General features: G+C 41.4%; 1 protein-coding gene across 1 annotated transcript in view; it reads right to left on the bottom strand.

The window, feature by feature from the left end:
- vat1 (vesicle amine transport 1) overlaps nucleotides 1-16,126 on the bottom strand; it is a 31,515-nt gene that overhangs the window by 4,755 nt on the left and 10,634 nt on the right. The window contains exons 3-5 of the mRNA XM_006798285.3: nucleotides 7,900-8,070; nucleotides 6,688-6,777; nucleotides 4,749-4,990 (exon numbers count right to left, since the gene is read on the bottom strand). Coding sequence (XP_006798348.2) covers nucleotides 4,749-4,990; nucleotides 6,688-6,777; nucleotides 7,900-8,070 — 503 coding nt within the window. The remainder of the gene's footprint in view (nucleotides 1-4,748; nucleotides 4,991-6,687; nucleotides 6,778-7,899; nucleotides 8,071-16,126) is intronic.

Raw genomic sequence — 16,126 nt, 5'->3', positions numbered from 1 at the left:
AATGCAAACTTGAAGCCACTGGCTTTCAACTGATGACAACTTAGGTATTGCTTTTTAAAATTTAATCTACATTTATAACATTCATTAGCTTCATAATAGCTGATGGCTCTACTACAGCTCAGCTTGGAAATATTGTGCAAGGAAACTTTCCACTAAAAATACATTTTGCAGTAAAACTTTCAAAGTATTGTGTAATTCAGATTGCTGAAGCGTTAAGCCTAAACTTAAGAACTGATTTTCTTTCCTAAGACCAAGGATTGAGGATTTTATGCTCCATCACTTCAAGTAAAATTGCTTTTAAGAAGAGATTTCTTTGCTGGCTAGAATGAACAGGATTATAGTGACCAAAAAATGTGGTACTGTAGAATTTGGCATGTCATTCTTATTGAAAGGTTGGCCTGGAAAAATGTTACACCGTCCTATTGAGGTGCTTATTGGGTTAAAATGATTAGAAAAAAGAAGAAGTATGAAGTGGCAAATCTGATATTTATGAGATTTTCTTTCCAAAAACTAAATATTTCACGTTGGGGACAGACGAGATTACAACCCCCAGGCTCCCCTCCTCATATTGATGGATGGGCGATGTTGGTCTTACTGCTCCTTCATCATAATGATGAGTGGAGAATCCCAGCCAGACTGGCCCCACCCTCCTCTTGACCACTGGCCTCTGTCCACTGTCTGTTCCCGTCTCCATCACATCTCCCTCCCTCCTTCCTCCAATCTCGCTATTTGCGCGAGGCAGGCAGACCACCTAACGACCAATGCCACGGCAACAGGGCCATCTCCTAGCAACGTAAAGCCTGGCTGAAACGTGGCCCTGACGACTTAGACACATGGGAAAGGGAGAGGAGGAGGCGGAGGGAGCAACTGGTATCCCACAAATGAAGAAGAGGCAATGAAAGAAAGGGAGGGGTGAGTCCAGGAATTATAAGAATCATCTTCGATGTGAATGAAAGTCACAGACTGCCTCCTTTTAACGACTCCACCGACTTCTAGGCTTCACTCTCTAAGATCTGCCAACCTCTCCCACTCACAGGCATCTTGATAAGGGTGTGCTATTTGTGGCTACTTACATGACCATTATCTTCTTGGAAATCGGTGCAGATGTAGATAATGAATCCTGAGGAACTACAGGAAAGGAAGGAACAGTCTAATTTACAAAAAACATGGTCCTAGCATGTTCATTGATTACTGGAGGAAAAACAAAGAGTGACAGTGGGGGGATGGGATGTGATGAATGGGGTCAAGATGTGGCATTTCAACCGAGGTCATAAAAATCGATCAACTATCTGTCATGGTCTGCTGTGTCATTCGTTTTTCCATGTCTCTTTTTTTTCAGTTAACTCCTCTTATTTGTAAGTTTCTGTTGTGTATGTGTCCATTTTATTTTGTGCCTTTATTATTTTTTCCAATATTTTTATGGTGTGATTTGCCTTTTTCCCCTCGCCTGTTGATTGCCATCCTGCTCTACTTTATGTACTTTTAGACCTGTTTTACTTAGAATTTGTGACTTTTCCCTCCCCATTTCTGTCGGCGACTCCCCTTTTTTTCCTCCTCCTGTTCGGAAATTTTTATCCAATAAGATAAAAGTTTTCTCAGTTCTGTTATTTATTTTTTGCTGCAAAATGAGACTGAAGCAAACCAACAGTGTCACTAAAACCTGTCATAAATGTTGCCATGCGGTCATGTTTTTAATTAACAGTGATAAATTATTATAAAAATCCCCTAATTTTTCTTCTCCAGAAATAAATTGACATTTGAACTCAGCAACCTGTTCTATATGAGTTTATCCTGGTTACAACCTGGCAGCCATTTGAGTCGAGTTCCCTCAAGTTGTGCTCAGTGACAAAGAGTCATCGGTTTGCATTTATAAATTATTTAAGCAAATATATGAAACCTTTGACAATCACAGAGTGATTGTCAAAGGTTTCATATATTTGCGATCGTGGCTCAAGAGTTGGGAGTTCGCCTTGTAATCGGAAGGTTGCCGGTTCGAGCCCCGGCTCGGACAGTCTCGGTCGTTGTGTCCTTGGGCAAGACACTTCACCTACCGCCTACTGGTGTTGGCCAGAAGGGCCGATGGCGCGATATGGCAGCCTCACTTCTGTCAGTCTGCCCCAGGGCAGCTGTGGCTACAACTGTAGCTTGCCTCCACCAGTGTGTGAATGTGAGAGTGAATGGGTGGATGACTGGACGTGTAAAAGCGCTTTGGGGTCCCTAGGCGGGACTAGTAAAAGCGCTATACAAATACTGGCCATTTACCATTTACCATTTACCATTGCAGTCAGTCCAAGTCTGACAGCAACTGTTTGCAGAAAGGTTGCCTCCTATCAAGTGACCTATGTAATCACGATCACTGGCGTAACACCTCCAAGCTCTGGACAATTTTAACTTGCATGACTGAGCCATTAGTTTGCTGAGCTGATTGAATGTAAATTTGCTCGAGTTACATGATCACGGGATGGTGGCGCATGAGGTGAGCCCTCTTGTTCATCGTTTTCCCAGAGTATTTTTATTTATCTAATAAAATAAATGGACTCCCTGTATTTCCACATAATTGCCACATAAAATATCAGGATACTAAGCTGTATCGATTTCTTTGCCCCAAACCTTAACTTTAATGGTCTTCTCCCTCCATCTGTAAATTAATTAACTTAATTATATACTCTGCAATGCATCTTCTGCCTTGGTGGCTTGGTTTGAAAAGTACACTAAAACATAACCGTATTAACCCACAGCTTTTACTTCTACTAGCAGAAGGGTGACTGGCTACGTTTACATCTTCTGACTGAAGATTTCAGGTCAGCTGTTTACATGGAATGTGATTTAATATGGTCTGAGTTTTACATGCATGGATGCACATACACTAAACTGGGACAGTGTAACATGCATAAGAGTAATAAACAGAGTCATTTTCACTCAAACTGCAGCCCTGAATTTTTACAGGCATTACCCAGGAAAGAACATTGGACAGTTGGATTGGACATTAATCGGCATTTGACCTGCCAGCTCCCTGGTCCCGTGATACTCCACTGTGCCATTGTAAGATAGCCAAAAGTAGAGTGAATGTACAGCAAATGAGCGAGAAGGCATCCAAAGCACACCATAACCTGCTTCATGCCAAGAACGAGTAATGATCCAACTGGTTTCTCCTAGCATTAAGTTCTTGTGAAAGTTCTTATCCCTTTGATGGGTGTTGGAGCAGCTCTCTGATCTGAAGCAGTTTCCATTATTATCTTCTTTAAAATCAAACTCCACGTAGGAACATTTCAGCTCAAACCACCATTTTTACAAAATTGTAAAAAGTGTTTACCACCTTTGTTTAGAAAAAAAAAAGGAATCGTTTATGTGGTATAATTTTTTTTAAATTCTGATCAGTTTATGAAAAGGTCCCACCCTATGCAACCATTTTAAATTTCAGTCAGTTTCAGCCGTTTCATATTTCTTTGTGTGGAGCTTTTAAACCTTTCAGAATCATTAGGCTTCATGTAAATCTAACCCATGTTTGCAGACTTAGTCCAAAAACTTGCTCCAAGCCAGACAGAGATTATACCTTCTCTTCTGTGTATTTCCACTCTCCTTCCATGTCTCTTTCTCATACATCAGGGCCCCTCCCTAAGACAGAGGCACACGCTGACTAAAGGATGTCACCATAGCAACAAGAGAGAAAGAGCAAAAAAGATACACTGTGAGGAGGGAGAAGGAGAGAATACAGCGAGACAGAGAGAGACAGAGAGGGAGTCAATAACCTAAAGACAGAGAAAAAGAATCTGATAGAAAGAGCAGACAGATGGAGAGGCAGAGAAAGAGCGTCAGATGGCGGAGAAAGGCAGCGGGTGTTTCTCTCCGGTCCCAGTCACACAGCCAAAATACTGACCAGCTCTGACTTTGACAACAGAAGATGTCAGCCTCCGACTCTCTCTCTCCGTCTATCTGTGTTTTTCACACCATCTCTATTCATATCTGTTAGCAGCGTTAATTTTGTCAGCAACAATCTGAGTCTGTCTGTCTGACTGAGACAGAGCGCTTCTTCTGCACAAACTTTGGCTGTTGAATGGGAGGCTTATTGAATCACGGCCACACCCAGCTTCTGCAGATCCTACCACCAAATGCATAAACAGACACAGGCCCACCTGGCATTCACATCCATTTTAAGAAGGGGGGGGTTGTAAATGTGAGTCAATAAGCATATATATTAGAGGTGTAAATGCACACGTGTTGTGATAAATCATCTGGTCTTACAAAAAAAGAAAAAAAAGATATAAAGGACATGAAATGGAAACGGTTTAGTGGCAAATTTGGCAAAAAAGGAAAACCACTGCACATGTCTTGTAAAATACAGAAGATTTTCTATTATTAATGTAAATTTTGAAAAAAAATTGATGAATTTCTGCTAAATTGTAAAGATTAGCAGAAATTCATCTAAAATATAATTTAGATTAACAAATGAACTAAATAAATACAAGCCATTACATTTATACTAAATCAATGTAATGTCAAAAATTCTAAGGCTACAATGTAATAGTCCCTGCAATGACCTAATCTACTCAACTACACTGACCACTTTAAGCAAAATTTCAAAAAACAAAAAAAATAACAATGATGTAATCTCATAGTATTTAACCGATCATAGCCTCTACTTATAAATTTATTTTATGTGAGAATAAAGAACGTAATCCACCAAGACATAATCCACATGAGACTAATAGTAATTACTGGCATAAATGGGCAAACACAGAGACACAAACCTGCTCAAGATGCCAAGTAGAGTCAATGCGGGGTTTGATTTTGCCGTCCTTGTAGAAATCCAGAATGGTATTCATTGCCTCGGTGATGAGCTCTGTCTCCCCATCTAGGTAGCCAAGGTGGAAGCCACACACCGACTTGTTTCCCTGAATCAAGCTGAGTGTGTGGATGGAGAACTGGTGGTACCAGTTCTTTGCCACAGCAAGCAGGTTCTTCTTTTGCCCTGCCAGCATGTTAGCCGCTCCTGGCAGAAAAAGTAAGAGCTTAAATCGCTTATCACTGGAATAAAAAGCTTAAGAAAGACTTTCAACTAGAAACGAACTTAGAGCGGGCCAGCTACACACCTGCAGTCAAAGGTTTTGTCACTACCTTAAATTCATGAAACACAGACTACTCAAAACTCTTTGTGTTGGCTCCTACCATTGAACTGTTATTGAGGCTGGCAAATTTATATGTCTATAGATATTAAGATATATAATATGGGGAGTTGTAAATAGATGGGGAAGGAACTGGAACCCTTTATTCTGCACTCTTTTGTTAGACCACACCCATTTTCAAACGACACCTCAGTTTTGATCTCAACTTCTCATCTTCATCCTAATATTTATTTTTCCACAGACAGAAACATGCATGCATGCACGCCTGCCAAAATAGTCTAAATCTTCTTTGTGGTAGTAATAATACAGTATTTTCTCCAGGACAAAATTTTGCCATGAGATTCAATTATGAAATTTCCCAGTCCCCCACCAACTTTCTCAGTTTTTTTCATTTGCAACAGCTTTACCCACCTGATAACCTATTTACATCTTAGTGGTGAACGACCCACTCTATTAATGAGCAGAAAATTGTACGACAGATAATTTTTTGTCAAGTAATTTACACAAAAAGATCACAAATGTTTTTTTTTAACTGGTCTTTTAGTGTGGAGATTTGCCGTTTTGGCTGTTTTACGTCACTGTAAATTGAATATCTCTGTCAAGCGTCAAGTGCTGCACCTTGTTATATCGAGTTTGTTGTTTCCCTTCTGTCTCCCCCTCAGTCCTCAAACTCTCACCTACACCTTCCACCCTAAAAAAAACCCTCTTTAGCACTTCAGCTGTCACTGTCAACACATCCCTATTCCCCCTCATCCTGCGTTCATGTAGCCTATGGCCTCACACTGTGTGAGCTTTTCTCAAGGGAAACAGGGGACACAAAGCATGCTCTGACAGAAAGAGGGACCCAGTCTGCTACATTCAGACACATTCCAGGTTTCTTGCGCATAAAAAACCCATTGTTCGGCTATGCATACTTCTGATAAGCTGGAAAAGAAGCTGAGGGAGAGGATGGTGGGGTGGAGCTGGAGGGTTTTGTGGGGGTGACATGGATGAATGGGCGAGGGTGGAGGGCACCATGCTGGGTAGTAGGTTTCTGAGCAACATGCAAAGGGAGCACCCTGTTCTCCGTGGATGCCGACCCCACCCACTGCATGTATACTGGTTCGAGTTTGGCATCTCAACACAGCTAGTGTAAAGGGCTTCCCACGAATGACACGCAGCATGCCGATGACATGGGCCTCTATTCTGCCCACCACTCTACTAGTCTGCTACAAATTAAAGGTTTGACATCATCAGTGTTATATTGGGTATATTGTCTTTTGTTGATGTGCTTTATTTCAAGCTGTAGAGTTGCAGTTAAAAAAAATGAAGTAGTAAATTGAAGCCTTAGCATTCCTACTAATGTTACATGACGCTATAATAGGGTCACCAACAATTATAATGGCCAACATTTTGGTTTAGACCTTAAGTTTAAAAAAAAAAAAAAAAAGATGGCCACTAAATATTATAGTTAAAGAATTACAGGCCAAATTATTGGCCTGTTCTTCCAAAGCAATGTTGTGGATAGCTGTCTCGTGAAAATTACCAACTGACTCTCAAGCATTGGCCTTGTTTTTCTACTTACCATAGGTAATAAGTTTGCCCATAGGCTTCAGCAGGTTGTAGGCCTTATGGGTATCTGATCCTCCAAGAGGGTCCAGTATTATGTCCATGCCTGGAGGAGAATAGAGAAGAAAGGGACAGTCATCACTGGTGTGAATTCAGAGAGAACAGCCTGCCAAGTCTCCTCAGCAGCCACCTCTGCATGGCAGAGTTCACTGGGAGTAGCAAGTGTGGCCAAGTTGCACCGTGTTTACACAGAGACGAGCCCATATACTCCAAGAGACGTAAGAAGAAGAGTCGAGTAAGGGCCTGCTTGTTTGATGTTCTTTCATTCTTGTCACTGATCAGACCAGAAGGATAAAATGACTTTCTGTTGCTGTCCATTCCTTGGAGGATAGAATAATAACCTACCCTCTGAACAGATGGTAAAGGATGGCAATCTAACTATGAAGGTTTCTTTGTGGCTTATTAATGGTGAACTATATAAGCTCAGGCCTAATGATGCTCCTTTCCGCCAGAGGGGACTCCTCAAATTGGGCTACCCCTCCTTGCTCTATTAAACCCTGCTTTTATTGATTGTGGGAGGCTCACAGCAGGACTCCGCCTTGACCACAGCACACATAAATTGACAGACAGCCAAAGACACAGAGGGAAAGGTAGAGAGCAGGACTGCACATTGATCCAGGCTTCTAATTAGATACATTGTGTCCAAAGTGTCAGTTCTCGCTATCTGTCTCTGTAATGCCTGTCTGTCTAACTCTATGTTACAAAGAACAGAGACGGCCTGAAGAGGGGACTATGAAATGAGCCACCAGCATAATAACAGTCTCCATCCTGCTAGGATCACAGCAGTAGTTGGAAGGAGAAACAGGAACTGAACATTGTTTCATTTTACTGAAAAGCTGAATTCTTTTGTGCTCATCTTGGCGAGTCCATCTACATAAAACTGTGTGGATACATTGTTGGTGGCAGTGAGAATCCAAACAGTCACTGTTTAGTGAAATGAGTTTGCTGGGTAGGGAAAATGACTCCCTACATGCTATCCGTCTAGTGCACATTGCAGCCAGCTCTGTCGAGAAAGACAATGTGGTTGAAAATGTATCATCTCAGTGTTTGCAGTCACACAGTTCTGGTTCTTGGCAGGGAAAAATATTAATCTGAACTATTTGAAATATGAAACAGTCTCAATATGAATTTAGGCAACTTTAACAGTGCAGATGGCTAATTTTCTTACCTTTTGGACTGATCTTGCGGACTTCCTCCACATAGTCCTTGGTGCGATAGTCAATGGCATGCGTAACTCCACCCTGGGTGATGGTCTCATGTTTACTGGCTGAAGCAGTGCCAAACACAGTCACATCCTTCACTGTCTTGCACAGCTGAGTAGCTGCAATCCCCACACCACCTGAAGGAAGACAAGAGTTAATTTGATATGTGAAATCATGCACTGCGAAAAACACGATTTGTAATGAATTCTAGTGCAAACTCTATTTGGCATGGATTTATAACCAACTTAATCTTACAAGGCGACACCCTGAACAAAACATACCTCAACACAAGCATCTAGGAATTTCCATTCTGCACATACTTATGGCAGGTTTATGTGATTTTAATTATTAATTCTCCCAAACAAGCGAGTCAATATCAGTGTGAATGTGTTTTGCTCAGGGGTATGTAAGGAGCGCATTAAACACAATCACATTAACCCAGCTGGCCTGGGGTGAATAGACACCCACGTCTGGAGAAAGTAGCCATTGTAGCTCAAATGACATCTAATTTCTGGTTCTCTTATTTGAAACAACCTGTCAAAAATGCCAAAGTCAAAAAAAAAAAGTAGCTCAAGTTTTTTTCCCCCACCATTTGGAAAATGACAGTTGGATTACAAATGACATAGTCCCTTATGATCATGTCAGATGAAAACAAAAAGGGCTCCACTGTCCAAGACTTTAAAGACAGATTGGATGTTTTGGATATCTGTGTTTTTTGTCTGCTGTATTCCAAAGTGTGTACATAGTTGTGGCAAAAGCCTCTGCCAGTGTTTGCAAAGGCAACCAGCGCAAGAAGTAATAGGTTACTGATAAGCAGTGGCTTGTTTGAAATAGGGCCTGACTTGAGGACTTGAACTGAAAGGCATCCATAAAGGTCATTCATGCCTGACCAAGTAAAGAGTGCATCTTATCTGAATCAGAGAGTAAAGCAAAACATGTATTTAAATAACAAACTTTTAATTGCATAGTTGGGTTGCCTGTCTGCTAGAAAGGTTTGGAGTAGATGAATAATTTGCATGCTTACATAGACATCTACGCTTAAATATTTAGTAGACTATGCAAGATCAAGAGCAAGATCATCTTAAAGACAGGAAGACAGAGACATGCATGAGAAGCACACATTTGATTGGCCTTGTGCAAAAGATTAGACTTGTGGAATTGATTGTTGTCAATAAGTTATCTTTACATACAGTGATAAAATGCACACAGTAGCAAAGTGTTTTGAACATGCCGTGGGATGTGTTGTTTTCAGTGCTTTCGATAACGTTGGAATTTTCGTTTCTTCTGTGATGCACAGAGCGAATGTTGTGCATCAGATGACACCGATGCACCTCTGGTCCCTTCATATAAACGTAAAGATTATTCTGAGCCAGTGAACCAGTCTTTTCAGAGCAACGTCTCAGCAGTTCCTCTCTGCGGATGCACTATTGCATAAAAACAGCAAAAAATAAATAAACTGAACCAAGATCTAACGATAGGATTAGGCCCCATTCTCTTACCAGCATGAAAAATAAAATGGTTTGCTTTTACTCCCGTGTTAAAAATAAATGAAAGTTTTGTAACTAAAATGTGTTATAGAGGAGAAAGAATCAGGAAATAAAAGCCGAATTTTTAAAAATTCAACTGCTTCAAAAGCCTTATTTTCAATGTGACGACAAGAAATTCTTTTTATTTTGTGATTGTAATTTGAGGTGAATCAATCACTCTGCATTGCTGTTATCAAGCCTACTGACACCAACTTTATTGAAGGGTAAGAGAATCAAAGCTCTTGCTGCTGGACATGAAACAACAATGAAAGTGAACAATAAACTGTTTTTTTGATACACAGTCATCAAAATCATTCAAGGAGCGTCTTTTAAAGAAGAAGAAAAAAAGGTAGTTACAGCGAACGGCATATTTAAATTCACAATAATTCCTTTAGTCAGTTCAAAAGACTTAAAACAAACACTGCATGGTTCACAGCAATGATTCTGATCTCATTTTTCTGTTAGACTTGAATCTTTCACAGGGTTCAAAAAGGGTCAAAAAACTTGTAAAGACAAATCCAAATCATTTTCATTTGCTTCCTTCACAAACCTTCATTTCAGTGTAAAGAAAGAAATGTATTCTGTGTTGTTTTGTTGATGTAAGAGCCTGAGTCCAGGAGAGATGAATCAGCCGCTCTTCGTTACTATAATCACGCCTGCTGACACCGAGGGTACAACTGATGAGAAAACAAAATCGAGGCTGTTGCTGTTGGATGTGAGCGCCGTCACGGCTGCGTTATAACAGCACCGTCTCTCCTTGTCCTCAGTGAGAAACCAAGTTTGCGTTGCCAAGGAAACCTCGGCCAAATTGCCGACAATGACTGAGCAGAGGGAGCCATTTTGTTTCAATAACTGCTCTTGCTTTGGGCAAGTTTGTCATTAGTTCATACCGGATTATAATTAATACGTGATAACAAACAGTTCATCACAAAGCTGCATGCGTGTTTTCGCACATTCGAACACAGCGCAAACATGCCTGCTTGACTTGAGTTTTTGCACTAGTGCACACGCGACCATTTGTGTGAGGTAGAGGGGAAGGCAGACAAAGTGAGAAATTGTTGAATATGCATTGGCTGTCATGTGGGAGGTTTAAGAGCCGTTTTTAGTCAATGGCTTTGTCACATAGTTGCAACCCACAGGTGTTAAAAAGTGTCCAACATGATGATGCATCCATTTTCCCTGCATACTTGCAGCCATGCACTCACATTAATGTTTAACCAATGCTACTGTAGTAAACATAGTAATTTCCCCTTCTGTTGCAGTAATACATAGTGAGGGGAAAAAATAGCAATAAGCGTCTGTTTTAATGATATTGTACACCCATATTTTGATAATGAGAGAAGACAAAATTAGTTCATACTGGCTGGTTACAAATGTTTCCAGTTAAAGAAACATTGTGGCCAATGAGGAGAGGTACCTGTTTCTGAATCCCATGAGAACAAACTCCTGATCCTCCATCACAAGACTCCTGAGCTGTGCCAGAACCCCTTACTGCACCCCATCTCAATTCGCAAACACACACAGACACACACGGACACACACATTGATACATGCACAGATCACAAAGGAGAGAGGAGCGGGGCCATAGCTTTGAACAGCTCTTAATGGCTGCTGGTATCTGCTAATCTTCACAAATATGCCAAGATTAAAATATTAACCTCTTATTAACCTAGTGCTTTTGCTTGTGTTCCTGAATTATAAGTCTTCCCTTTATATCTATTTCTTTTAACTAAAATAATGTTTCTCGGCAGGAGCAGAGTGTGAATTCATGTTAATTTCGAACCAGCCACAAACACTTATCCATTTGCTCAGGGAAGCAAAAAGCAGCTTAAGTACATTTTTGTTGCTAATTACATTTCTTCTCCTGAAGATTCAATTGAATTGTTTACACTCGGCGATTAGGAAATGTCAAAAAGCATCCACCTATCTGTTGTGTTCTTCCCTCTCTCCCTCTCCGGAGAAGCTGGATAAACAGTGGGGTTTTTGTCTTTCCCTGAATCCGTACATTCTAACATTCTGGCACAAATTGCACTTGGCTTCCACAATATCAGTTAGGAGTGAAGAGGAATTTTCCCCAAAACACAGTGGAATCCAAACTGACACTGAGGCCACTATTATTGCTCCACACCCAGAGTTCACCAGCAGGGGAGGGTGGGGACATGAGAAATATTTTTCAGATTCATAAAAATAAATAAAATATCCTCGTCGAGCGTCAATCAACTTTAAAGCCATATCCTTGTCAGCGTTTTGCGTTACTTGCCCAAATGAAGATCGTCTTACACGTCACGGTGTTACTCAATTGTATGGGTCAGTCTGTGATTTCAGGTGTTGGTATGGGGACGGATGGAGGCCGTACGGTTACTGTCAACACCAGAAGATGACTAGTCCCTTATCCTTGTTTCTTTTTCTGGGATTTCTTCACAGAAGGACTCATGTCCTCCTTAACCTATCATTAGTGGCTAACAAAGAATGAAATACAGGCATCTCTTGTTACCCAGACTCACCATGGCAGGGTTACAATCTCAACAAGTTGAACCAAATAAACTTGTTGAGATTCTTGCTGTTCTTTTCAGCTCTATAATTGAATTCAGATACAACTCCTGTAATGACAAAAGGAGCTGTGGCTGGCTGTTGTTAATGTGTACTTTTGAGGTATTATACTACATTATGCAAACTCTGTGTTTTCTGGAATGACTGTTCTAGTGCGTGTACATGCACTGTGGGCTTGAAGAGCAGTTTAATGTGCTCTCTCTAATGTTGAAATTCTGTGTTTCATACAGGAAATCCACTTTTAGTTACTGTGAGGGAATTTTTAAAAAAAGAAAAAACATCCCTTGCACATATGTGATGGTGGCCCCTGTAATTTCCTGAGTAATGATTCTCACATAGCACTAACATAAAAACAGTCACAGCACAGACCAAATAATAATATGCATGTAAAGGTATAGACATAACCTTCTTTTCTTGTCGCAAATGGAAACACAAGCTGGCGTGCACTTATTCTGTTTTGCCACACAGATACAGATACGATCACACAAGCAGGTGTCCTGAAAAAGGTTTCACATACACCTGTGACTGTATGTGGTGGTTGGGATGAGGGTAGATGGGGTCATTTGTCAACGGCTACAGCAATGAGAGCGCGAACAAGCAACGTGATTGGTGGGTTAGGTTGGAGGTTGCCCTGGTTTCTCTTTCCTATCTGTGCAGCTGATCTGCCTGCCGGCAACGCCAGGCCCAGGGAACGCAGAGACGGTTCAACCACGCAGCCCAGATTCCCGCTTAGTGGTCAGAGTGAATTAGCATTTGCTAAACTAGGGTACGACCTCCTGCGCACACAGACTGGAAAGAAGAGGAAGGGAAATTGTTTATAAAGACACAGACTTTTGTAATCACTCCAAGGAGCAACAAATCTGTGAGAGCCAGAGATGTAAGTACGCATGAGCTAATGCTTAAACAGCAAGGGACTTTGTTAGCTGGTAAATAATTAATGAGAACAGTAATCTGTGAGGGAGTCCTGGGAGGAAAAAAATTACACTGAAATAAGAATCTTTCTTGGAATCATACAACATCCCCCCCCCCAAAAAACCCCAAAACAACAAAAAAACAACAACACACATTTTGCCAGTCCCATCTGCAGTCAACTGCGCACTGGTGGCTTACACATATGCCTTAGGCATTGCCTGAAGGTTTGACAGCAGTCATGAAGATCTATACCAGGATATGGTTCTCATTTACCAAACCTGAGAGATCCAGCCACCTGTTTCACTCACTAAGCATTCAGAGATCAGTGGCAGTACACTTGCAATACTGAGGTGCATATAGAACCCCACCCCCCGACAAAAAAGGAAAAGTTGTAATTATTTCAGATACCCAAGTTCCCCAAGTCCTTTCAATGTGCTATGTAGAGAACTGTCCGACAGCTGCTTCTAAAGCAGGACAAGTATGAAAGCAATTAAAAATAACATACCTTCACATTAGTTGTTTGCAGAGGCATGAGGGATTCAAAGGTTAAAAAAAAATGGTCTAAGAAACTTTCAGTTGTTTCATTATTGCTTTCACAATTCACACGGAGCAATGGAGATTAAAAGAATGCTTTCAAGCTGAAATTTACATGAGTAGAAATTACTTCCAGGACCATCAGCTCTACAGATTACCATTAACAAGGATTTAACTCCTCAGCTGTGATTGCTGTCTCCCATCACAGTCAAGACTGTATTTCACCAACACACAGCAGCTGGAAGCATCTCACTTCAACTCTTGCCAGCTAATCCTCAGTGTAACCCTGGCGTAAGGCTATCCTATACACTCCAGGAAGATGCAGCTGCAGCAGCCACCATAATTGGTCGCTGAGAAAAATAAAATCCAACACACGAACCTCAAACTTTATGAACCGAGATAATTGATAACATATGATGGAGACCAAAGCACCTTACAGTGCTATTAGTGTGCAGAGTATTTTTTTTTTTAAGCAGTGAAAGATTGAGCTGGAAATCCAGGCATTCATGGGGGACATGGCTGAAGCACAGAAGCAAAATCCTCCCCTACAGCACCACCTAATTCTTATTATGCATTCTACATCTCCAACACAATGCGTCACACCTAATGCTGGACCGCAGTCAGTCATAAATAAAACAGAGGTAGACGTCATGTTTGGAAGCAGTGGAGCCCCATATGTATGCAGGAATGTGTAGTGTGGGTGTGGTGGGGGGCGACGACTGGCCAGGGTTCATAAACATTAGGGCCAGTTCAGGGAGAGGTCAGAGGAAAGGCAGTTGGCTGGGTACAGTGAAAAACCCACGAGATGCATCCTAAGGCCGCTAAACTTCGTCCCCACCCAAGCCCTCTGGGGAAAACAAACGGGGAAACGTGCGTACGTTCCCCGATGACGAGGACTAGAGCACGGATATGGAGAGGTCAAGCAGAGGGAGCAGAGGTTACGGAGTGCCGGAGGGGGAGGAGGACAACGGAGGATGCAGATGTGAAACGCAGTGGAGTAGAGAGGCACGATGGGAGGAAATACAAAAAGCCATTGTTTGGAGAGAAAGGACAGGAGCGGACCCACGAGAGAAGCAGCTGAGGACTATTCACCAGAGTTTACTTACATGCACATAAAGGCCTGACTGACAGACAGAGTCTAAACACCAGGCAGGCATTCCTATCTGGTCACCTGATCCTGATGGGTTAAGGTCACCATACATTTGAGGAAATGTTGCTCTTCATGCTGATGTGACATTACCAGAAAACATGGAGACACAAAAGCATCCATCCCTGATGACGCTCACAACAGAGTTCAGCAGGTTATTCCCATGAACATCTGTCACTGCTTTCCATCAGCAAGAGCATTAAAATTTATCACCACCATTAATGCAACTTTTCACAAAATGAGGTTGAAAATGACCTGGGAGAAATTTGGAGTAAAACTAGTGAATAAATTATTTTTATAGGGAAAATAGAGGCCAAAATATAAAGAAATAAGTGCTGGCCTTCATTACACTGAAATACTTGTTGAATCCTTTTTTATTTCTACAGAATGATAAAAAATTTTGGCATGTTTTGTATGAACTTTCTTCCAGCTTTTGAAGTGAGACCTGGCAAAATTTTTTTAGAAGCCACTGAAAGCAACCAGCTGCGAAGGGTTATGTTTTTATTTCTGACATTAACCTTTACTTCAGTTTCATACGATCTTTAAATCTTGAAATTTGGCAGCATGGTGGCACGGTGGTTAGCACTGTTGCCTCACAGCAAGAAGGTCCTGAGTTCAGCTCCACCATCAGGCCGGGGTCTTTCTGTGTGGAGTTTGCATGTTCTCCCCATGTTTACGTGGGCTCTCTCTGGTTACTCCGGCTTTCTCCCACAGTCCAAAGACATGCAATTAGTGGGGATAAGTTAATTGGAAACTCTAATCTGTGTGTTAGCCCTGCGACAGACTAGCGACCTGTCCAGGGTGTGCCCTGCCTCTCGTCCAAGATAGCTGGGATAGGCTCCAGCCCCCCCGCCACCCCGAAAAGGATAAGAAGCTGAGAATGGATGAATTCTGTGAAATTTCACATGCACAGTTTAACAATTAGAATGACCCTCATGTCATTATAATAAACATATAGTGAGTTAGAATAGCATAAAAAATTCCTCCATCCAAAAGTATACAAAGTTACCTACCAGTATTTCTTCAGCTCATTCATCAGGTCTTAAAATAAAGTGCAACAATTACAAGTTAACCATTTAAAAGCCAGATTATTTCTTGAAAGGGACCAATACTTTTTTTAAATGACATAATTTTCTCTATATTGTAAATCCATTCTAGAAGAGGGAATCCCTCTTCTGTTGGTCTTCCAGGATTCTGCTACTTGTCCCCTGACTTAAAGATTTTTTTTTTTTTTTTTTTTGCATTTTATTCTTCTTATCCAAACTATGATATACATCAAACGGCAGCACGGTGGCACGGTGGTTAGCACTGTTGCCGCACAGCAAGAAGGTCCTGAGTTCAATTCCAACATCAGGCCGGGGTCTTTCTGTGTGGAGTTTGCATGTTCTCCCCGTGTTTGCGTGGGTTCCCTGCGGGTACTCCGGCTTCCTCCCACTGTCCAAAGACATGCAGCTTGTGGGGATAGGTTAATTGGATAATCCAAATTGCCACTAGGTGTGAATGTGCGAATGAATGTGAGTGCAA

The sequence above is a fragment of the Neolamprologus brichardi genome, chromosome 4 (assembly GCF_056152115.1).
Source record: "Neolamprologus brichardi isolate AB-2024 chromosome 4, ASM5615211v1, whole genome shotgun sequence".
NCBI classification, from domain to species: domain Eukaryota; kingdom Metazoa; phylum Chordata; class Actinopteri; order Cichliformes; family Cichlidae; genus Neolamprologus; species Neolamprologus brichardi.
The sequence above is the reverse complement of the archived record's forward strand: the minus strand, read 5'-3'. Positions and strand labels throughout refer to the sequence as shown.